We start from the raw sequence: 25,148 nt of genomic DNA, 5'->3' as shown, positions 1-25,148 counted from the left end.
ACAAGTCTTGACCTGGCAACCTTATTAACAGAATCCCAACCATGTCTATTTCTGGAGGGCCTAGCACTTCTAACGATGATCTTTTGAGATCCTTGTTTCCATCATTACCAAGAATAGAATTAGAAATTTTGTGACCCAGTGCAGTATCTGATACTGAAAGATGCTCAGATGTTTAATTGAGCCAAGGTTTTCCTACATACAAGGAGCAATGGTAAGTACTGTCAAGAAAACAAAACTTAAAAGAATCCCCACTGTCACACAACTTAGCTACTTAAGTAGGTATGATTTGCATTGTGGGGAGAACCCATAATGTAGAACAGTTGGTAGAAAGTGTCCCGTGGTATAGGCATTGTGTGGTGTAAGAAGTCAAAGAGAAAAAAAATAAAATGGTTGTCGAGAGGGCTTTAGTGAGGAGGAGCTGGATTTAAGCTAAGCCTTAATGAATTGATCCGATTCAAAAAGGTAGAAAGAAATGGAAAATTATGTGAGAAAACACACGCAAAAAAATGCTACTGAAGCAGAAATATGCAGGATAATTGAGGAAGGGTGGCTGGTTGTACAGATCCATGCTTCCTGAGAGTAGGAGTTCCTATTAAGGAGCAATGTTGGGGCCAGGTTGGAGGTCTGTGAAGGCCATGCTTAAAGAGCTTGGTAGGGGGAAGCCACTGGAGCCTTTAACCAGGAGAGTGATACAGTAATAGAACGTTCAGGGGCACCTGGGTGGCTCGGTCAGCTAAGTGTCTGACTTCAGCTCAGGTCTTATCTCACAGCTCATGAGTTTGAGCCCTGCGTCGGGCTCTATGCTGACAGCTCAGAGTCTGGAGCCTGATTCAGATTCTGCGTCCCCCTCTCCTTCTCTCTCCTTGCCTGTCTCCCCAGCCCCACCCCCACTGATGCTCTCTCGCTCTCGCTCTCTCTCTCTCAAAAATAAATAAACTTGAAAAAAATTAAAAAACAAAAGTTCATGTGGCAGTTGAGAACAAGATAAGTTGGGTTGGGGGAGGGGACGTGAAGGCTGGGTAAAAATAAAACACTTAGAAGATTGCTTCACTTGTAAGGCTTGAGCTATCAACTCTATAGATGGATTCAAGAGATATTACCAAGTCCTGGCTATTCTTTCTTTTTACACTTACTGGGTTCGATTGAAGGTGAAGAGAACAGCAAATGAATGAATGGCCAGACAGTGTCTTAGATAAGATAATGGAATAGAGCAATTTTTTAAAATTAAATGTTTATTTATTTATTTTGAGAGAGATCACATACAATGTAAAAGGTAAAGAGAAAGATAAGTAAATGCAGGAGCTAGAGGGGCATACAATTTTCAAATAATGATGATGATAGTAAGTTAACATTTACTAAACACATTTTACATGCCAGACGCTATTGGATGAGGACTCTGAGACACAGAGAGGTTAAATAGTTGACCCAAGTCACACAGCCGATAAATGGTAGAGTTAGAATTTGAGCCATAGGTCTTAAGTGGGATCATTTGGTAGAGGGAAGAAGATATAATTTGAGGGCTTGTCAGAGCTATAGAAATTCATTAGAAATGAAATCAGCCTCCTCCCATGGCAGTGTGAATGATAACAAAGGAGCCTAAAATGAGATGTAAGAATCTCTTTTTCTAAGATATATTTGATTTATATTCTTAGGCTAGTTATAAGGAAATCTATTGGCCAGTGTTTAAGACTTGTTATTGGTGTGCCTGGGTAGCTCAGTTGGTTGAGTATCCAACTTAGGCTCAGGTCATGATTTCACAGTTTTTGGGTTTGAGCCCCGTGTCAGGCTCTGTGCTGACAGCTCAGAGCCTGGAGCCTGCTTCAGATTCTGTGTCTGCCTCTCTCTCTGCCCCTCCCCTGCTCGCTCGCTCGCGTGTGCTTTCTCTCTCTCTCTCTTTAAAAATAAATAAACATAAAAAATTTTAAAAATACTTGTTATTACAAGTAATTAATACTTTCTGCTGAATTACTCTCTTATCAAAATTAGCAATCTGTGACCACATAGCTGTTTTGTTTGCATGCCACCTCTATTACTATTTTAAAGTACCTAAATTTGAACTTATAACCATAGAATCTGAAAAATAAATGTTTTCCATTTAGAATTCCAACAGATGGACAAGAGGACATTTGTTCAGGGAGTAAAATGAAATTATAAAGTCTGACGCCATCACCCACCCTACAACTCACCTTGACCCAAAGCAGGAGGGGACTTGCATTGTATTTAATAAATACTCTAAGCCGAACTTTCTCCCTGGTTGTTATGGCAACATCAACTCTTGCATATAAAGACTTCACATCAATTTTACAGTGTAAAGACTTCAGGTCACGAGTGTTTTAAGAAAAGCTTCTAATTACAAGCAGACATTATGATTGAAAAGACCTAGAGGTTACTCCTAGAATACTGTGAGTAGATTAGGCTTTAAAGCGGGTGATTTGATTGTTCAAGGAGATGGAACAGTGATCAAAACAACAGAGTCAGTGGAGAACAACTGAGAATTCTCTTACCATTGAAGTCTGGTGCGTTCTTAAAATCCAGTTATTGGTCTGGAAAGGCTGGGAAAGAGAGCAAAGTGATTAGGAAGTCATTTTGATAACCTGTATTTGACAGAAACACTTCATTAACATATTAACATACCCCTACATACATAAGTACAAAGCACATTTTCTTAGTACTTTGTATTAGTCACCCCTTTCCTAAATACTGTTGTGTTAATCCTTAGGTCTTAATGTGCTCAAAGTAGCCCTTCTTTAAAAACTACCCTTGGGGAACCTGGGTGGTTCAGTCATTTAAGCATCCTACTTCGGTCCAGGTCATGATCTCACAGTTCCTGGGTTCCATCCCCACATCGGGCTCTGTGCTGGCAGCTCAGAGCCTGGAGCCTGTTTTGGATTCTGTGTGTGTGTCTCTCTCTGCCCCTCCCCCACTTGTGCTCTGTCTCTCAAAAGTAAATAAAATTTTTCACCATCCCTGTCCACACTTACTTTCACTATGAATTGCCCAGTGTCTAGAGTACTTAAAAAAAAAGAGTAAGTGAAAGATGTAAGAATTATTCCTTATCCATAAACTAAGATTATATCTCTTTCCCTAGCACCCTGTACTTCTATTTCATTGTCAGAGACCTTATTCACCAAATTGTTTTCAATTCCTAGGGAGTTGGAAGAGTAGTAGTTATTATTTATATACTCTGCTAAAAATTAGTAGAATGGGTTTACACTTTTCCGCCATGCACAGAGAAGGCAGTCAGTAAACGTGAAATTACGGGTCTCCCTGGAATAAGCAGAACCCAGGCACGCCGTGTGTCTGGGGGACCCTGAGACAGCACATCTGTTAAATGGCCTTTCTAGATAATACTTGATATCTTCTCCACATTGGTCACAGAGTTAGTGTTCAGCATTTCCTCATTATCCATATCATGCATCATTTTGGCCAAAATGAAGGGTTTCCGGTAGAATAAATCTTGAGCATTTTTTTTTAGAATCACCTTTAAAGAGAAGTGAATACTGCATAATAATGTGATACACCCTAAATGAGTTAGTCTGTGAAACCTTGGCATGGGGGGGTGGGGGCAGGTCCACACAAGTCTGGGGCGGCAGCGTTTGGCAGCAGCTCCTTGACAAATACAGACTATTTCAGGAGTTTTCAAACTAGTCTGGTTTTATCAACTTTTGTACCTGACAATCCAACTAATCCATCTTTTTCTTTCTCAGGTTGCTCCGCTGTGTCTAGGAAGAGCTGGGGCTTGTGTTGTGACTGTCAAATTATAATGCGGTGCTTTGTTTTCTGAATGAAGATACCATCTTCCTTATGAATTTAGGAAAATTATTCTACTACCACTGGAAATATTTTTTAGCAAATTTGCAATGCCACAGTCCTGGGCACAAAGTGCCCAATCTCAACGTGAAGATGATCAAACGAGGGAGGAAGGGGCGGATGAACCAGGATGAAATCCTACATTTTGTAGTAAGTCATTTCTTAGCAAATCAAAACGACGGCTTGTCGACGGTGAACGTACGTTCCTAGCATAACGTATGCAGACAAAGCACTCCTCCTAAACACAGTGCCACCGGGAATTTCATATATTCATAACCACACTTCACTCCCATTATCCACATTTCCTTTATGACAGTGCACATATACCAGATAACACTTGTCACATTTGCTTTGTAACTTTATCCTACATTAGTTCCACTAATTTAATTAACCACAACTGCTATTTTAATGACATACTAAAGACTATGCTAATACTTAGTTTTTTTTCAGAAATAGCTGCATTATGTAAACTTTGATTAAGGATTTTATTTCTAAATCAGCTTAGTCTAATGAATAAAGAAAAACAGAGCATTAAGACAACAATGACTGAACAAAAATGATCTTTGGGTTCTTTTAAAATATTCAGCCTATTATATTTAGATTCACTAAAAACCACATATTGTGATATTCTCAAATGGGAATAATTGAAACATGGTGTTTTGCATTAAATTTAAGATATGCAAATTTATGTAGAGAAAATAAATGTTCTATACACTATAATGTTCTTTTACCTAAGTAGTATTTAATTATATGGATTTGTCTTTTATGTTACAAAAGATATTTTGATTTTGTCTTTCGATATGGACAGAAACTGTCTGGATATTCTTATGTTCTCAAGTCTCTAGTTACCCCCTTGCTTTGTTTCTCACTTTTTGCCACAATTAGTAACCCTTTGTGCTTCTTTGTAATCAAACAGTTTGAGGGGAATGGGCTTATTGAATGTTGAAAAATAAGTTTAAAGTGTTTATTACCCAAAGTTTTGTACATTTGTAAACTCCAGTTACACATGTGAATGTTAATACTCTCAATGAATTGTTTATTGTTTGCAAAAATGCACTGGGCAGTAACATTTTATGATAAATCCTTTAAGATATGCAAGTCATTAACTTATGTCATATAAAAATGAGTATAAACTAAATTTCCATCTTTTAAAATAACAATGCTGTGGTTAATGTGCTTTTACATTTTGTATCGAGGTAGACTTCGTTTCAGTTGTCTTCTTTAAAAAGCAAACCAAACTCCTTTTTTTTTTGAGCCAATTTTAAATGCTCTTGAAATGTTGAAAACCAAGAAACAGAATACCTCCCCTCCCAAAGCAAATCTTGTGGTCGCTTTATTAGTCCATGGCCACAAAGAATATAATCATGATAGTAAAAAAATTCATTAATGTTTTATATAATAATTACATTATACATATGAATTCAATTTCATGACAAGGAGGGATCAGCGTTAGAGTATATTTATGTATTTAAAGGAAGAGAAAGGAAAAGGTATAAGAAACAAAACAAAAAACCAATAGCAGAAAGGTGTTAGTTACATGGTTACCTTCCTAGGGAAGCCGAGGCCTGTGATTTCAAAGGAGGTACTTCTGCTTGTGATTATCTCTTGGAATACTCGCCATCCACTCTCTGATTTCCATTGGCCCGCAGTGGAGGCCAGACTCATGTAAAAGTAAAGGAACTGATTCTCTTCCCTGGGGACTTGCCTTTGCCTTTGATTTTTCCTCCCTGAGAGAGGGCCTCTCTAATGCAGTTTGTATAGTTGACCCTTGAACAACACAGAGGTCCGGGGTGCCAACTCCCCACACAGTAAAAAGTCTTCGTATAACTTTTGACTCCCCCACAACTTAACTACTGATAGCCTACTGTTGACCAGAAGCCTTACCGATAACATAAACGGTTGACTAACAAGTATTTTGTATATTGTATGTATTATATACTGTATTCTTACAATAAAGTAAGCCACAGAAAAGAAAATGTTATTTAAAAACTCACAAGAGAAAATCCATGCACAGGACTGTACTGTATTTATTTTTTAAAAAAATCCTTATATAAGCGGAACCAGACTGTTCAAACCTGTATTGTTCAAGGGTCAACTGTACTCAACAGGACCTGCTTTCCTGAACACTAATAAAGAGAACCGATTTTCTAGGGACAGAACACTCGCCAAAACATTCATTCTTATCCGAGTCTGGGGCTGTACAAAACCAGAGAAAATATGGCTTTTTTTGTATCCATCCAACATTGCTGCTTTGACTTTTACTATTAGTTTGTTTCAGGAAGATGTCTGATACTCTTATTTTAATCTCAATTAGTGACACCTTATAAAAGTATTTGTTAATAATTATTGAATGCTTATTATGAATTAAGAACCAAGTGTTTTGCATGCACTAATGCATTTAATGCTCACAACAACTTTATGAAGTAGGTTCTTTTATTAATCCCATTTTTACAGATGAGGAAACTGAGGCACAGAGTTAACTCCAAGATCATAAATAGCATTTATTTTAATAAAAAGATGAGGCAGGTTTATGCTTCTTAAATTAGTAAAATTTATATCACCCATACTCCTCTCAGAAAAATTTGGTTCTTTAGTCTCATGGGAAAAATTTTTTTAAATCTCTTATAGAATTTTACATACAATTTGCTTTAGAAAAGTAAATGCAAGAAAACATGATGTAAACTTAATGTTTTAAACTATTAGATAAATTTCATGGTATTTTGGATGACTGAAATGTAAACCAATTTATCAAAAAAAAGGCTCTATTGCCAATAAATTAGATAACCTAGATGAAATGGACAAATTCTTAGAAATACTCAAATTAACAAAACTAAGTCAAGAAAGAATAAGAAATCTAAACAGACTCATAACAAATAAAGAGATTGAATCAATAATCAAAAACTTTCAACAAAGAAAGTACAGCAGCAGGTGAGTTCACCAGTGAATTCTACCAAACATTTACTTTTTTCTACCAAATATTTAAAGAGAAGTTAACACTAATTCTTCTTAAACGCTTCCAAAAAAAAATAAGAGGAGAGGAATATTTCCTTATTTATTCAATAAGGCCAGCTTTATCTTGATACTAAAGACAGATTGTACATCGTGACAAACTAGTATTTATTGCAGGAATACAGGGATGTTTCAAGATAGAAAAATCAACCAATGTAATGTATCACATTAATAGCATGAAGGAAGCAACACTTAGAAGAAACTGGGACAATGACATGAAAATAAAGGTCGTATAAAAAAATAGAATGGAGGGGGAAACATCATTTCAGTTGGTAAGAAAAGCATTTGACAAAATCCAATACTCTTTCCCAGTAAAAAAACACTCAGCAAACTAGGAAGAGAATGGAATTTCCTCAACCTCTTAAGAGGCATTTCTGAAAACAAAACAGTTAACAAAATGGTGAAAGATTGAAAACTATCTCCTTAAGATCAAGAAAATGCCCAGTCTCATCACTGCTAGTCAGCATTGCACCAGAAATGCTAACATGAGCAATTAGGCAATTAAAAGAAATAAAAGGAATCCCAATTAAAAAGGAAGAAGTAAGCCTACCTCTATTTGCAGCTGACATGATCCTATGTATATTAAAAATTCTAAATAATCCACACACGTAACAAAACCTTAGGGTTAATAAACAAATTCAGTAATGTTGCAGGATATGAGATCAACACACAGATGTCAATTGATATCTATACATTGGCAAAAAAAATCCATAAAGGAAATTTTAAAACATAATTCCATTCATAGAAGCCTCACAAAGAATAAAATACTTGGTAATAAATTTAACCAAGGAAGCGCAAAGCTTGCACACTGAAAAGTACAAAACATTGCTGAAATAATAAAGAAGATTCAAATAAATGGAAAGACCTCCCATGTCATGGGTTGGAAGACTTCATGTTAGCACGGCAGTACTCTCCAAACTAGTGTACAGACTCCGGGCAGCCCTATCAAAACCCCATGGCCCTCTTTTGTAGAAATGGAAAAGCTAATCCTAAAATTCATGTGGAAGTGCAAACCGAAAGGAGCCAAAACAATCTTTAAAAAGAACAAAGATAAAGGACTTACATATCTGGATTTCAAAATGTAGTAAAAGCTACAGTAATCAAAACACTGTAGTACCAGTATAAGGATAAATATATAGACCAGTGGCATGAAATATTAAGTCCAGAAATAAACTACGATCAATACACTATGGTCAACTGATTTCCGACAAAAGTGTCAAGACTCTTGAATGAAGAAGGCATAGTCTCCTCACATGGTGCTGGAACAACAATATTCATGTGCGAAAGAATGAAGCTGGACACTTAATTGACAATATGTACAAATTTTAACTCAAAATAGATCAAAGACTTAAATATAATAGTAAAGCTCTGAGAAGAACACATAGGCATAAATCTTCATGACCTTGGATTTGGGAATAGTTTCATATATATGTAGCCAAACACACAAGGTAACAAAAGATAAGTTGGACTTCCCCAAAATTAAAAGTTTCTATGCATCACAGGACACTATCAAGAAAGTGAAAAGACAACCCATAGAATGTGAGAAAATATTTGCAAATCATGTCTACCCAAAATCTATAAAGAACTACACTCAACAACAAAAAGACAAACAACCTACTAAAAAACAGGCAAAAGATTTGAATAGACATTTCTCCAATGACGGTAAAAACCCATGGGCCAACAAGCCCAGGAATAGGTGTTCAACTTCATTAGCCATTAGAGAAGTGCAATCAAACCATAATTAGATAATATTTCAAATCCACTAGGATAACTGTAATTTTTAAAATAGGAAATATGTGTTGGAGAGGATGTGGAGAAATTGGAACCTTTGTACATTACTGGTGGGATGATAAAATGGAACAGGTATTCTGGAAAACAGTTGAGTGGTTCCTCAATAAATTAAACATAGAATTACCATATGACCAAGCAATTCCACCAGTGGACATATATCCCCCCAATCAAAATAAAAACCCCTGAAAACAGGTGTTCAGACAAAAACTTGCACACAAATATTCATAGCAATGTTATTGATAGTACCCAAAAGGTAGAAAACATGTTCATCAGCTGAATAAACAAACTGTGATACATGATATAATAGAATCTTTTTGAACTAAAAAGAAATGAAGTACAAATGCAGACTACAACATGGATGAACCTTGAAAACATTATGCTAAGCAAAATAAGCCAGACACAAAAGACCACGTATTGTATGATTCCATTTATATGAAATATACAAGATAGGCAAATTCATAGAGACAGCCAGAGTCTGAGAGGAAGAGGGAGTACAGAATGACTGCTTAATGAATAAGGAGTTTCCTTTCAGGGTGTGAAAGCGTTCTAGAACTAATTAGTAGTGATGGTTACACAATATGGTAAAGGTACTGAATGTCACTGATGGCAAATGTATGTATATTTTACAACAATAAAAACCTTAGTATATATATTAGAAATTGTTGTTTAAATGTTGTAACACTTAGGCATTCTCTAGATATTACTAAGATTAAAGTTTTGCACTGATATTCATCCCAAAGATTTTTTCTAAATGTAATCTGCAAGTAAATGAATTTTTAAAGTCAAACAGTATCTTTATATCGTAATTCTAGTCTAAGAGCAAGAAACAATAACAAACAAATTTTTGATTGGAAGCTCTTTCCCAATGCTTGGTACACAAACAGGCATTCCATGAATGTTTGTTCAAAGTCAAAGTAGTTACCTTTTCATAAACTCTGTATAATGCTTAAAATTGTTGATAATAACTGTTATTGAGGCACAAATATTCAGTAAAATGGCATGTCATTTTACTGTGACTGGATTATAAATTCCCATGTAATATTTTCATTCTATTTCATTTTTTTATTTGGAGTAAAAAATCAAATGCCATGAAAAATTGAAGCCTACTTTTGGCATTTTCATCCTTCTCAATCTTAGATACCTTCCATGACTTATAAAAATGCACCAAGGCCCCCATCAGAGACTCTAAGAAAATACCATGTTTATTTTGTATCTTCTCCTGGGCCTGAGCGACCCTGGCATCTCGTGAATCTCTTGAAGAACTATTGTATTGATTGATGCAGGTATTATCATTACGACTAGTGTTTACTGCCACCCTATTTTTTCTCAACCCTGAGTATCTAAAGAGTGAAGCCAAGGAAGCTTGGGAACCCCATTAGGTGCCCTACATCTTTCCCCAAGCTGAGATTGGTCCCATTTGGTGACATTCCTTTGTGGATAATAAACACATATTTAATCAAGATACTCTTGAATAGTTTTATATTGCTGAATGGCTACTACTTGTATAATATGTGCCTAAAACATAACTAACAGAAGCTGGGAAGGCAAACAGTGGCTCAATGCTCATTTGGGAATACTGGGAGTGGCGGCATGCCCAAGGTATTAAAATGATCGTGACTCCACTAGGTTTCAAAACTAGTCAGGGTATATTTTTCTGAGTGAATTCCACTCAGAAAATCTATTGTCACTTTCTAAGATAGTAAAAACGCTCAAAATTGAGAAGTGGAATCAACTAAATTTTTAAAATAGTTTTTAAAGTTAAGTATCTTTACAAATCTAAACTACATAAACTGAGCAGTTCAGAGGAGACACAGATGGAGTAAATTCTGTGGAAGGAAAGATCCTCGCTTAGCGGTAACTGGAGCAACGAGGTTAGAGAGAAGCTGTCGTTAGACGAGCTGTGTGTGTCAGTGACGAGAATAGCTGGCTGTGTGAGACCTTCAGAGAAAGGAAATGCTAGGTAAGAAACGTGGCAAAAGCTGACTTACTTACCTGTCTGATTCCGCATCGCAAACTCAGAAGCAGAGCTGCAGAGAACTGGGAGTGGGGGTGGCGGGAGCTAATCCAATTGAGAATTCATGCATCTCGGAAACTTTGTAATCAATAAGGCATTGAGCAGAGCATTAGGGAGACTAAAATCTTAGGCGATAACTGATCATGACACAAAGGAGGGGAAACAATATTAGCTCTTTAAGGGCCCATACTGGGGTATATAGACTGCAACACTTAGCATTTTACCCATCGATATACCTTCACCTAATAGGCTCTTACTCATTATTGGTTGAATATAAATATGGAATAGACTTGGTCTTTGAGGTCAATCACTATAAATGTTTGCAGGTTTCTGAAACACAGAACAAAAGTAATTTATGAGATTTCCTTGTTCACATACTAGAAGAGGGTTATGAAATTAGGAGATGAGTGGAGAACGTGAGCAAAGGAATGACTTGACTAGAATAGGTTCAGGAAGGAAGGAGCAGCCTAGGCTGACTGCTGCATCAGATACATGCAGAGGGATGGAGGGAAATGGCGCCCACGTTACTGTTTTATTCAAATTAAGAATGACAGTCATCATCCCTATCTGTACATGACTCCAAAATAATACAAAGAAGCTCCAGGTGGTTATAAATAACTACCAGGGATGCAGTCTATAGGTAGGTCTTCTTTATATTCTATGTGCTCTTCCCTTCTGACCTTGTCTTAGTGGCCATATGGACCACTTACAGCTAAAACATATTAATGGTCTGTTTTCTCTTCTCCCAGCAATATTACAACAATTAGAATTTTCAAATGTCATGGACATTTTACTCAATATTTGGGTGGTAGGGAAATTTTATATTTTCTGTTACACAAATCTTTTATAATAAGAAACAGTCATTGCTACTTTGTACTAGATGATTATTCCAGTCCCTTCTAGCTCTGGTATGCAATAATTAGGTTGAATATCAACTCTCTCTCGATGTTCATATCCACCAGATAGGACATTTTGGGATAATATCCCAAGAGAACCTCACCCCAGTGCCAGCCTTGTCTGGTCCAGCGGTTCTCACCCACAGCCTCACACCAGGATTACTTGAGAAGCTTGAAAAGACCCTTAGTGCCTGGACTCAGCCCCGTATGTGCCATCGCAGGATGCCAGCTCCAGCCAGACCCAGGTAATGTGAGGCAATGTAAAGAACCATCACCTAGGTCAATCTCTCTGTGTCACCGCTTACCAAAGCCTTCCAATCACGGCCCCCTGAGCTATAGTCTGACTGTTTGTGTCCCTCCCAAAAGTCATGTGTTACGACCCTAACCCCCAATAGTTATGGTATTAGTAGGTGCAGCCTTTGGAAGTGCTTAAGTCAGGAGGAGAGAAGCCCTCCTGGGTGGTGCTAAAAGACTCGACAGAGAGATTCCTAGATCCTTCCGCCGCATGAGGATATACCAAGAAGTTTGCGACCAAAAGATGGCCCTCACTCAACCATGTGGCACCTGATCTCCGACTTCTAGCCTCCAAAACTGTAAGCAATAAATTTCTGCTGTTTCTAAGCCACCCAGTCTGTGGTTGGTTGGTTGGTTTTTTAGTAGCTACAACAGACTACCACAGTGTTAAACCAAGAGACCGTTTCAAGCACCCTCAGGCACTTTAAGGAGAGCCATTTATTCACATAATTATGAGATTGCAAATCATTCTTATCTGCTCAAGCTCCCCAAAGACCACTACAAGATAATATTTTGGTAGCTTTATTTAGCATGTGCCAAGTATACTATTTATTTTAAAACAGCATACCATTTAGAGGTTTTCACAATTTAGATGAGCTTTTCCTAAATTATACCAAATCAGTGAGGCTGTATAGTATCTTTGCAGAAGGAATGGAATATTTTTAACAAAGTTATTTAAGAAGATATTTGTGATGGTCCTAAAATGAAAAGCAGCTTGGAAAAACACGAAAAACTCAGAACAGACTTCCGTTTCTGGGAATATGTTTGAGTAGATTATTTAGATGAATCATTCTGCCTAAAGCAATAAAAAATTCTGAATAAAATATATTTTCTTTAAAGCAGTGAAGAACTAGTATTAAAGATTATGAAGACAAAAAGCTAAGTGAAAGGAGAGACCTAGAAAGATGAGCTGAGCACTGAGCCTCTTTTACCGAGGAACTTTCCCTTTGGTTTTGTTGGTTTCCTAGGATATAGGCTAAAAAAGTCGAACCCAAGACATGCCCAAAGTAGAAAGACTCTAAGTCTGTAAAGCTGGGACCTCAAAGTGCTGCAGCTCAAGGAAAGTGATAAAACAAAATAACACCTACTTTGTTCCCCTTTATCAGGAGATTGAGAAAAGAAAGAGAAAGGAAGGAAGGAAAGAAGGTAGGAAGGAAGAAAAGGAAAAGAACAAAGAAAAGAAAGAAAAGAAAAAGCCTCAGGATCTCTGAGAACAGGTGACCACAAGTCACAGACACACACACACACACACACACACACACACACACACACACAAGCTGTAAAGTTGCAGCCAGATTTATGTTACAGGAGACATAAATAGTCCTATAATCATTTAAATGAAATCTTCTCACAAAGAAAACTCTAGGCCCAGATATTTTCACTGGGTATTTCTATCAGTCAAGGAAGACTATCTTTCTGAAATGTATGTAAACAGAATATGTGCTTAGGAAATTAATTTCAGAAAAATGACATCAAAGAAATCCCCTATCTGCACATTTTCAGTAAAATGTTTCTGTCACTCATATGACCTTCAACAATACTAAAATTTGTTAATCTCATTAAACTAAGTCTGTAATTATTCAAAATATGGCAAAAGATGTTTTTTCTCTAATTTTATCTAGTCTTCTGTATTATTCACTACAATGATTGCCATTAGAATAATCATGTTACATGACATTTGAGCATTCACAAGGAATTGTAAAACCTACAAAATATGAACTAGCAGTTTAGTTAAGAGAACCAAAATCTCAACATCTATGACTGCATAATGGTGACAAGTTCTTTGACCATAATAGGACAAGACTTAATTAATATTAAACATTTTAATAGTCATTATTTTGAAATTATTCTCCCTTGTTGATAATAAAAATTATTCAGCCCAGTTTTTCTTTGTCTTATCCAGTAGGAATTTTAGATTATGGACTTCCTAATATTACATCAAACTATAAAAAATTATGCTGATTCATAATTCTAGGTTCACTGATAGTGTATAGTTAATGCTACTTAGCACATTATTACTTTTTCCATTAGTTACATTATGCTGTAAGATTTGAGCTAAAGGTATTTTTGTGCTTAATTATCTACATACATATAATAAATAATCTGTGACTATAGAATCTCAGAGGGCCAGAGAGAACCATTCAGGCCGATGATAAAAGATAAAAGATGATAAGTACTACTGGAGTAAGAAAAATGTTTAAAATTGATTTTACCTGTGGTAAAACTTTGCAATGTTTCACAAATGAGTACCTCTTTTGTAGACCGAAGATAGCGAAAAGTGGCCAACTCAAGACTACTTCAGCTTTCTACATCCAAAGACTAAAGGCAGAGAAACTACAGATCAAAGGTCAACAAACTATAGCCCACAGGGCAAATCTGTCTCCTGTTTGTGTAAGTGAAGCTTTATTAGAACACAGATGTGCCTGTTTGGTTACATATTGCCTATGGCTTGCTATTTTGCTACAATAGCAAAGTGGAGTAGTTGCGACAAAAATTGTATGTTTTTCTTGACATTTGCAGAAAGTTTGCCAACCTGTGCATAGTGGATCATTCTTCCATCTCCTAAGAGATAAGGCCTCAGAGAAGGTTTGATGCAAGGACTTACATACAATAGCACAGGGTTAGACTCGCCCAGGGTTGGCTGACTATCATGGCCTGGAATTTGACTGCCCTACCTGCAAACTGGTAAATTAACCTGTCATTGTTTCACGGATGCTGTCAGAAGACAGTCCTAGGGCAGAGACAAAGAACTGTATTACCCAAAATACAAAAACTAGTGTGACTCTCAGAGTTTGGGATAATTCTGCTGGCCCCCAAGTCCCACAAGAGCTGGTGGGGAATCCACTGAGCTTAAGGAATCCATTACTTTTATTTATTTATTTTTGAGAGAGAGCACTCAAGTGGGAAAGGGGCAGGAGGAGAGAGAGAATATTAAGCAGATGAAGCTCATTTTCACGACCTTGAGATCATGACCTGAGCGGAAATGGGGAGCCAGATGCTCAACCAACTGAACCACCCAGATGCCCTCCACTGCTTTTATAGTGAATGGTAGGCCGTGTTGCTCTCTGTCCTCAAGGTCTCACACTAAACACACACACACACACACACACACACACACACACACACACACACACGAGAAATGGCCCGGGGAAGTAGTAGTGAATAAGGACATTCAGGCACCATGGTATTTGCCTCTTCCCCTCCTCTGGCAGTGTCAGCAGCATTTAATATTGTGCCAGCTGGAAAAGGAGAAAAAGGCCCATCTCTATTTTCACAGAGCAGGTAATGAAGCCTAGATATGAGAAGCCAAATTTAAAAACTGGCATATATATTCAAGCCCCGAGTCGGGCTCTGTGCTGACAGCTCAGAGCCTGGAGCCTGCTTCTGATTCTGTGTCCCCCTCTCTCTCTGCCCCTTCCATTCACACTCTGTCTCTCTCTGTCTCAAAAATAAATAAAACATTAAAAAAAAATTTTAATTAAAAAAAAACCTGGCATATATGGCTATTAGTGATACCAGGCACAGTTGAATCAAGATATATCTGAAAACATAGAATAAAAGGAAGAGGGTGATTCTATTTATTTTAACAAACCTGTGTGTGTATGTGTGTGTGAGAGAGAGATCCCTACTGTGTGCTAAAAAAAAAAAAAAAGACATGGTTTCTCACCCGCTAGTGACCATAAAGAGCTCACAAGCTGGTGGGGCACAGAAAACTAACAGTAACTATATCCTCAACAATCTTCACATCCATGATTCCCTTTAATACAAAAGGGGGAAAAGGAGGGAAACATTCTAGTAGAAAAGAAGTGTATCGACAGATAATTCCAGCAAAAAGATAAGTAGCAAGTGGGATAGATTATGAACATTAGAAGAATTCAGAGGAAGACGTGTGATACCTAAAATAAGAAAATGAGAGTCCCTTCAACAGTAGGTGCACCTCAAATCATACATACATATCAGATTACGGGCAAGTAAACATTTTCAGAAATTAGTCCAATTTAGTTTAGTAAACATGTGTTAAATACCTACAAGGTACAAGTTAAAGAATGAAATAATGTTAAGAACTTCCTGACATACCTTTACAATATTTTTCCTTACATTTTTTGGTTGCCCACTTACTGATCACCTCTTCATATGGCAACAATTTTCTCCTATTTTCTATAGAAAGTATAGAAGGGTAATTCACTTTCCTCTAGCACAGTTGATCATAATTTGTTCTTTTATTATTTATAGTTTACAAAACCTCTTTCAGCTTCACAATTGATTATTGATCATGCCATGTATATCTTTAGGATTGGGGAGAGTCACATCACATTTCTTTCTTTTTGATGTTTATTTATTTTGAGAGGTGGGGAGGGGCAGAGAGAGAGGGAGAGAGTCCCAAGCAGGCTCTGCAGTGTAAGCGCAAAGCCCAGTGCGAGGCTTGATCTCACGACCACAAGAACATGACCTGAGCTGAAATCAGGAGCTAGACAGTTAACCAACTGAGCCACCCAGGTGCCCTTCAAGTTTCTTTCATGTGTGAGCTATTTCTACTCCACTTTCCCATACTTCTTTGTTTTCCCTGATTTGGGATATATTTCTGTCATGATCCCACCCCATGCCCTCCACCTTCGTGTCCTGACCTAAGCCAGGATGGCCGCAAAACTTAAATGTACATGAAAGGGGCGAACTTAAAATTGACCACTTGCTTGGGCAATGAGCAGTTTACATGAAAGAGAAGCAGCTGGGTCTTGGCAAATGTTTAACATCGAATCTCTGTAGTGGAGGAAAAAAAACCAATGTCTGATTTGTAGCATTTGCGAATATCAGTGGTACAAATACTCCCACCAGGTAACAATTTTGAGTTAGCAACATGACATCACTAAATATAAAGTTGGGAAGAGATGGGCACAAGCAGGTCTCAGGAGCCAGTGTCGAGGGCACCAGCGCATCATTGAGAAGAGGTTCTAAGAGCCAGACTGCACCAGGTTGCGTAGATAATGGAGAAGTGTGTGACTCGTTTCCCGGAGAAAAATTAGGAATCTAAGTGAGATCTGATGAACTATAATTTCCTTGATTCACATCCTCAAAAGAATAACTTTATCTTATTCTTTTAAAGCATCTGGAAAGAAATTTAATTTTTTCCTCTTAAATTGAGTCATGGATATTGTCAACAAAGCAAAAAAAAATTGGTCTGCTGAAAATTGTTTCTTTTATCCTTCAAGACATACAGCAGTGTTCTGATAGTTATAGAACTTAGTATAGAAACATGCTCAGTTTGATCATTTCCCTCACGTTTCCAGAGAGTGTTTTCCGTCCCACCTCCCATACTGGCCAAACTGAGTTCCTGCCTGCCTGCATCAGAAAGTGCTTGATCCGATGCTACTGGGCACAGGAAAGCACCTCTGCACCATTTAAAGCTGTGTGGCCAACTCAGTTAAAGCATGAGCAAAAGATTTGAAGGCAAGTCGATAAAGGAATATCAAAATATCCAATAAACATATGCAAAGGTGCTCAACATTGTTAGTCATTAGACAAATGCAAGTTAAAACTATGGCATAGCATTCACTGTACAACACACTAGAATAAGATGTTTATTTATTTTTGAAAGACAGAGTGCTAGCAAGGGAGGGGCAAACAGAGAGGGGAAGGCACAGAATCCAATGCAGGCTGACAGCTCAGAGCTTGACTCAGGGCTCCAACCCACGAACCATGAGATCATGACCTGAGCAGAGGTTGGAACCTTAACTGACTAAGCCACCCAGGTGCCCCTAGATTAAATAAAATTTTAAAAGATTGGCCATACTGTGGGTTGGTGAGGACAGAGCAGTTAAAACGCTTATACACTGTCAGTGGGAGTCTAAATTAATGTAACCACTTTGTAAAAATGGTTGTCAGTACCTACTAATCCTAAATCCAAAATCTACCCTACATTCTTGCAATTCCACTCCAGAACATATACTAAACACAAATAAGTGCTTATTTGTATCAAAATACATGAACGAGAATATTCATAACAGTTTAATGTGCCCCAAACTAGAAATGACCCCAGTGTCCTAAAACAGAAAATGGATAAAATGCTTTAGTGATACAATGAACTATTACTTTTATTTATTTTTATTCACCAATAAAAAAAGAAACAACTACGAATTCACACAACAACACGGGTGAATCTCCTAGATGTAGCATTCAGTGAAAGAAACAAAACACAAAAATTTACATGCTATATACATCTGAATGTTTCTACTTAAATGAAATTCAAAAAGAGGTAACACTAATCCATGGTGCTAGGACTCAGAATAGTTAACTTCGAAGGAGTGATGACTCTAAGTGGTAAGCGAGTATCTTTTGAGGTGATGGGCTGTTTGACATCTCGATCTGGTAATGGTTAGGTGTATAAACATGTAAAAAATGTTGGCTTAGGGGCACCTGGGTGGCTCAGTCTGTTAAGCGACCGGCTTTGGCTCAGGTCATGATCTCACGGTTCGGTTCGTGGGTTTGAGCCCCGCATCAGGCTCTGTGCTGACAGCTCAGAGCCTGGAGCCTGCTTCAGATTCTGTGTCTCCCTCTCTCTCTGACCCTCCCCTCCTCACGCTGTCTCTCTGTCTCTAAAAAAAAAAAATTAATTAAAAAAAACATTAAAAAATGTTTACTTAAAAGTGGTGTGCTGAATTAAGCTATATCTCAGTTTAAAACATAAATGTGTAGAGGTGCCTAGGTGGCTCAGTCAGTTAAGTGTCCAACTTCTGCTCAGGTCATGATCTCACAGTTCAGGGGTTCGAGCCCCGCGTTGGGCTCTGTGCTCACAGCTCAGAGCCTGGAGCCTGCTTCAGATTCTGTGTCTCCCTCTCTCTCTCTGCCCCTCGCCTGCTCCTGCTCTTTCTGTCTCTCAAAAATAAATATTAAAAAAATTATTTAAATGATAAATTTGTAGCATTTACTTCACTTCTTATAAAATCTGATTCCCCTAACCATCCCCAATTAAACTTCAAATTTAGAAATCCAACACAGACATGGAAGTAAATTTCATGTTCCCAACCAGAGGTCAATTGGGAAGAGGAAAAAGATGTTCTCATCCTTTTCTGCATAAACAAACAATCACAACAAAAACCTATCCTGGCAATCTTAGACTGTGTCATACCAACCTATGGACCCTTTGGAGAAATGGGAAGAAAAATGAGCTCACTAAATAATGGAAGAGAACAAAGAAATATTTAAAGATGACAATAATTCATGGAGGAAATCATAGAGTTGAACATAAAAGGGGGAAACATAGAATAGGGAACAAAATATCAAGCTTTTTATGGCTTCAGAAAGTAAAAACAACAGTCCTTGGAAAATGTACATTGGTTACCAGTAACGTCAGCCCAGAGTAACATCTGATCTTGTTGTTGGGCCAATTTAAATCTAGGAAAGAGATCCAGAATGACTGGAGAACGAATCTATTCAAATAAAAACATAGAAAGTATTTAAGTAATTTAAAATTTATTTTTAAGAAAGCATCTCCCGGGCTCCCAGATGACTCAGTGGGTTAAACATCAGACTTCAGCTCAGGTTTTTAATAAACAAGATTGAGTTCAAAGAATGTTGGGGACGTGGCAAAAGGACACAGAAGCCAGTTGGAGGGGCTTCCACTGACCAAACTGGAGTCTATTTAAGCATAAAAATAAATGGCACTAATGAACCATAACCCTTGAATAAAATATGAATGCATACAGATATTAAAAAATACATAAATTGGAAGCTTGATGAGGAACATGACACTTAATAGTTTTAAAATATCTCCCTCCAAAATATTATTACAAAAGACAAGGAGTAACTTTAAATTGAGAAGCCTGGCAGACACCACTTTGGTCATGTGACCAAAACGATTATCAGTAATGGGACAAATCAAAATCTTAAGTCACATGAGAGGACAGGAGGAGAACACAGCAGCACTTCCTCGATCTCCCTGCCGAAGATGCATAACCTGAACCTGACCAGGAGAAAATATCAAACAAGCTAAACTGAGGGTCTTTCTACAAAATAACTAGCCTGGAATTTCCAAACGTGTTAGGGCTTGGAAGTTAAGGAAAGATTAAGCAGCTGTACCAGAGTGAAGACTAAAGAAACAGGACAACTAAATGCATTATGAAGACATTATAAAGACAGTTGTCAAAATGTGAATGGTTCTGTGCATTAGGTGATAGTAATGTTTCCCTGTGAAACTTCCTGATTTTTTTATGGTTGTGTTGTGGTTTTGCACAGAAGTGTGTTTGTAGGAAATACAGAGTATTCTGGGATGGGGGACCATTGTGCTGGCAACGTGCTCTCAAACGGTTCAGAAAAAGTCGTGTTTCTGTAACTCTCTGACTCTTTCAAAATTTGATAAAAATTTTTTTAATGTTTCTTTATTTTTGAGAGAGAGAGAGAGAGAGAGAGACAGGTGCAAGTGGGGGATGAGCAGAGAGAGAGGGAGACAAAGAATCTGAAGCAGGCTCCAGGCTCTGAGCTGTCAGCACAGAGCTGGATATGGGGCTCAAACTCACAAACCATGACATCATGACCTGAGCTGAAATCAGATGCTCAACCATCCACCCCGGAAATTTGATTTAAAAAAAAAATTTAAGGCTCATTTTTCAGCTTGTCCTCTGCATTCTAGGCCTCCTTCTTCCAGTTTTCCATAAATTTCTTGCCTTTCCTCAGATGCAGAGGACACATTAGTGGAACTGCAAATCTTCTGCATAATTGACTGTTGAAAACTGCACATCTGATCTCAGAATTGCCAATGCCAGCTTCTCTGCATATGACTCCATCAATATGAGATTAGGATTTATAAAAAATGGCCATATTTGCGACACAGCAAATGAAGCACACACAATTTGGTTTTCTATTCCTTTTAAGAAATTCTTAGGAGAAAATTGATCCCCTTGCCTGTGAAAGAGATAAGAGAAAGTGAATGAAAGCATGGAAAGAGATGCTGAAATCTCTGTAAATTAACATTTTTATAAGTATAACGTGATATTTACATAAAAATATCTTGCTAGTGATGAGCCCAGGAAAAAGCTTATTCAGCGGGAAAAGCTCATTTTTCAGATAGTTATGATTTTTCAGGGCAAAGAAAAAGTAAAAAAAGACAGGAATAAAGAAAGTGAAAAGAGGCACAGAAAAAAATTTAAGTTTAAACTTAAAGAAAAATCAAGAGATCCAGGGACAGGTTAATTTATGCTGCATATCCTCCTGTTTCTCTAGCCTGTCACCTACCTTGGCCCATTCTAAATATACCAATATTCCTGATCTAATATACTAAACACTCCATCTCCTTCATTCTTTCTTTTTTTATGTTTATTTTTTAAGAGAGAGAGAGAGAGATAGCATGGGAGTGCACATGTGTGGGAGAGGAGCAGAGAGAGAGAGAGAGAGAGAGAGAGAGAGAGAGAGAGAGGAGAGGAAGAGAGGGAGACACAGAAACACAGAATCCCAAGCAGGCTCCAGGCTCTGAGCCATCAGCACAGAGCCCTAGTTGGGGCTCCAACTCACAGAACTATGAAATCATGACCTGAGCCCAAGTCGGGTGCTTAACTGACTGAGCCACATGGGTGCCCCTTCTCCTTCATTATTTCTTAAGAGGGTATTGGAGCTAGCAACCACCATAGTTTGATTGTAAGAAGAGTTATAATACTGAAGCATGAGGGAATCCCTTCCTTATTCAGAGTCAGTGGGCCAATAGAAACTATTATTGTCTTCTCCCATAAATCTTTTTTTGAAAATATTGTTTTCATAGTTCTTTTAACCAAAGTGCTCTACAAAATATTGTTTTTATCCCTGAGCCACTGACAACCATCCCTGCTGGTGTTATGTTCACATGATGTAAGACCACAACTCACGCAGACGCAACTGCTTTCAGCAACACCTGAATCATTACAGAAGAAGCAGAAAAATAAAATGTTCAAGTCACAAAACTTAAAATACAATTAATCCAGAGGCGCTTGGGTGGCTCAGTCGGTTGGGCGTCTGACTTCAGCTCAGGTCATGATCTCGCAGTTTATGGGTTTGAGCCCATGTTGGCCTCTGTGCTGACAGCTCAGAGCCTGGAGCCTGCTTCGGATTCTGTGTCTCCCTCTTTCTCTTCCCCTCCCCCACTATTGCTCTGTCTCTCTCTCTCTCTCTCTGTCTGTCTTTCTCAAAAATTAACATTAAAAAAAAATTTTAATTACAATTAATCCAAGAGCAATTATTTTAAACAGGAATTTCCTTTCTCTTCCCCTTAAAAACTGGGTGACTTCCTTTGGGACGTTCATTATCTCTGAAAGTAAATATTTTCTCCTCCTAAAAGGATATGCATGTTTTGGAAAATATTTGGCAGTTTCTCTCAAGACTAAAAATAGACTTACCATACTAGGTAGCAGTGGCACCCTTGGGTATTTATCCCAGAGAAATGAAGAGTAATTTTCACACAGGAACTTGCATATGAATGTTCATCGAACCTTTTTCATAATAGCCCCAAACTGGAAACCACCCAAGTATCCTGCACTTAGTGAATGGTTAAACAAACTCAGAGACTTACACACTATGGAATACTACTCAGCAAAAAAAAAAAAGGGGGGGGGGGAACAGGCTATTGATACCTACAATGGCATGGATGAACCTCCTAAAGAATATTGTGTTGAGTGAGGAAAGCTACCGCCCAAAGGGTTATGTACCACATGGTTCCCGTCACTTAAGATTCAAGAAATGACACAGTTACAGAGATGAAGAACAGATTAGTGATTGCCACAGGTTAGAGATGATGGAGGAGGGAATGAATGTGGCTATAAGGGAATATTGCAGGAGAGTCTTGAGTGTGTGTGTGTGTGTGTGTGTGTGTGTGTGTGTTTTGAGAGACAGAGAGAGACAGCACGAGCAGGGGAGGGTCAGAGAGAGAGGGAGACACAGAATCTGAAGACAGGCTCCAGGCTCTGAGCTAGCTGTCAGCACAGAGCCTGACATGGGGCTCGAACCCACGAACTGCGAGATCATGACCTGGGCTGAAGCTGGACGCTTTAACCGACTGAGCCGCCCAGGCGTCCCAGTCTTGAGTATCTTGATTGCAGGGGGCTCACAGCTCTACACACACACACACACACACACACACACACACACACACACACACACACACGAGTGCCTATGTAGCTGGTGAAATCGGAATAAACTGTGGATTGTACCAATACCAATTTCTCGGCATTGATGCGGCACCATAGCTGTGGAAATGTGGGAGGCTGGGGGAGGAATATATGGGAATTGCCTGCACATTTTCTGCACTCTCCTATAAATCTACAATTATTTCAAAGTAAAAAGTAAGCGAAGGTTATGTACAAAAATTAAATCTTTTCATTTAATGTGATTTTCTTGAAAATACAAAGACTAGCGGGGCGCCGGGGAGGGACCTGCCAGTTATTAGGTAGATATCGCAAGTCACTCTCTAGGAATCACTGTGGCAACGTGGCAACATTTCCTCTGAAGAGCGTATGTTTTACACATTAACTGGGAAGGTCAAAATGTGTTCTCTATTCAGGACTGGACTTAGGGTTTGAAGGGCCTGTTGTAACCAGTGTGGGTTCAGGCCTCAGCTCCGTGTTATACCTACTGCCTCCCGAGGATAGAAGGAACCTGAGGGCAGGTGTTGGGCCCCGAGCACTTCTGCCCTGTGTGTGACCCTGTAGGTTTGTCACCGAATCCTGCACTTTAACAGTTAACGTTACGTACTCACTATTTCTACTCTTTCAGAAGATTATTTCTCAAACAGCAACTTTCCCTAGATTTCAAATATATCCCATTGCTTGGCATTTTTAAATATCATAAGAGCATCTTTATATCTTTCTTTTTTAAGAAAAATTCACATTTCTGGTGTGTTTTCAAAAAAAAGAAAAACCACTGTAAAGTCCACAGTTACTTAAGACAATATTCGTGTCTCTCAACCCTACTGCTCTGATTTTTCCTATTCTTTCCTTATTTTCCTTAATTTCCTTCTCTCTTTGTCATGCTTCTTCTCTACCCTTTTAGAGAAAACGGTATCTTTAATCATTTATCCTTTGAGGATAGGGTCAGAAGTTTTAAAATCACTAACACTAGTTATTAGGACAAGGAATACCCTTTGGCCCCTCCTCATTGAAGACCTAGACACTTAAGTGAAAAGAAATTCAAATCTCCAGACACAGCATATTCTTAGGTATATGCAGAATATGGCAGCTTCTTCCTAAGGATATTTATGAGATAAACAAAACACCTAGATCATATGATTAATTAGATTCATTGTTTTTAATGACAAGTTTTAACCTAATTTTCAGAAAAGCTAGTTTTATCAGGAAAACCAGAGAGAGAGTTTGAGTGGGGGAGGGGCAGAGAGAGAAAGAGACACAGAATCACAGAATCCAAAGCAGGTTCCAGGCTCCGCACTGTCAGCACAGAGCCTGATACAGGGCTCGAACCCACACACTGTGAGATCATGATCTTAGCTGAAGTTGGATGCTTAACTGATTGAGCCACCCAGGTGCACTAGTAAAACCACATTCAATGTAAAGACGTAATGTTTGTGTGTAGCTTTTATTAAATGGAGATAAAATTCATATATCATGAAATTAACCATTTTAAAGTGAACACTTAATTTAGTAGCATTTAGTACATTCATAATGTGCAACCACCACTTATGTCTAGATCTAAAACATTTTCATAAGCCCAAGAGAAAACCCCAGCCATCAAAACAGTACTCCCCATTTCTGTTTCTCCCAGCTCCTGGCAGCCACGAGCTATCTGTGTAGATTTATCTATTTGGATATTTCAGATAGAATTCTAGAGACATGTGGGCACAAACACAGACGCTCAGATCAATGGAACAGAAGAGAGAACCCAGAAATTGACCCACAAGCGTATGGCCAAATAATCTTTGACAAAACATGAAGGAATATCCAATGGAATTAAGACAATCCCTTCAGCAAGTAGTGCTGGGAAAACTGGACAGCAACATGCAGAAGAATGAACCTGGACCACTTTCTTACACCACACACAAACATAAACTCTAAATGAATGAAAGACCTAAACGTAAGACAGGAAGCCATCAAAATGCTAGAGGAGAAAGCAGGCAAAACCTTCTTTGACCTTGGCCGCAGCAACTTCTTACTCAACACGTCTCCAGAGGCAAGGGAAACAAAAGCAAAAATGAACTATTGGGATCTCCTTCTGCACAGTGAAGGAAAAAATCAGCAAAACTAAAAGGCAACCGACTGAATGGGAGAAGATATGTGCAAACGACATATCAGATAAAGGGTTAGTATCCAAAATCTATAAAGAACTTATCAAACTGAACACCCAAAAAACAAATAATCCAGTGAAGAAAT

General features: G+C 38.1%; 1 protein-coding gene across 3 annotated transcripts in view; it reads left to right on the top strand.

Moving 5' to 3' along the window:
• Positions 1–5,966, top strand: part of KLHL5 (kelch like family member 5) — an 87,065-nt gene extending 81,099 nt beyond the window's left edge. For all 3 annotated transcript variants that reach the window (XM_029947283.1, XM_029947294.1, XM_029947303.1), the window contains one exon: positions 3,708–5,966. In XM_029947283.1, the coding sequence (XP_029803143.1) occupies positions 3,708–3,764 (57 nt within the window). In that variant the 3' untranslated portion in view covers positions 3,765–5,966. The remainder of the gene's footprint in view (positions 1–3,707) is intronic.
• The last annotated feature ends 19,182 nt before the right edge of the window (positions 5,967–25,148 follow it).

Source organism: Suricata suricatta, chromosome 1 (genome assembly GCF_006229205.1).
Source record: "Suricata suricatta isolate VVHF042 chromosome 1, meerkat_22Aug2017_6uvM2_HiC, whole genome shotgun sequence".
NCBI classification, from domain to species: domain Eukaryota; kingdom Metazoa; phylum Chordata; class Mammalia; order Carnivora; family Herpestidae; genus Suricata; species Suricata suricatta.
This window is presented reverse-complemented; position numbering and strand designations above follow the sequence as displayed.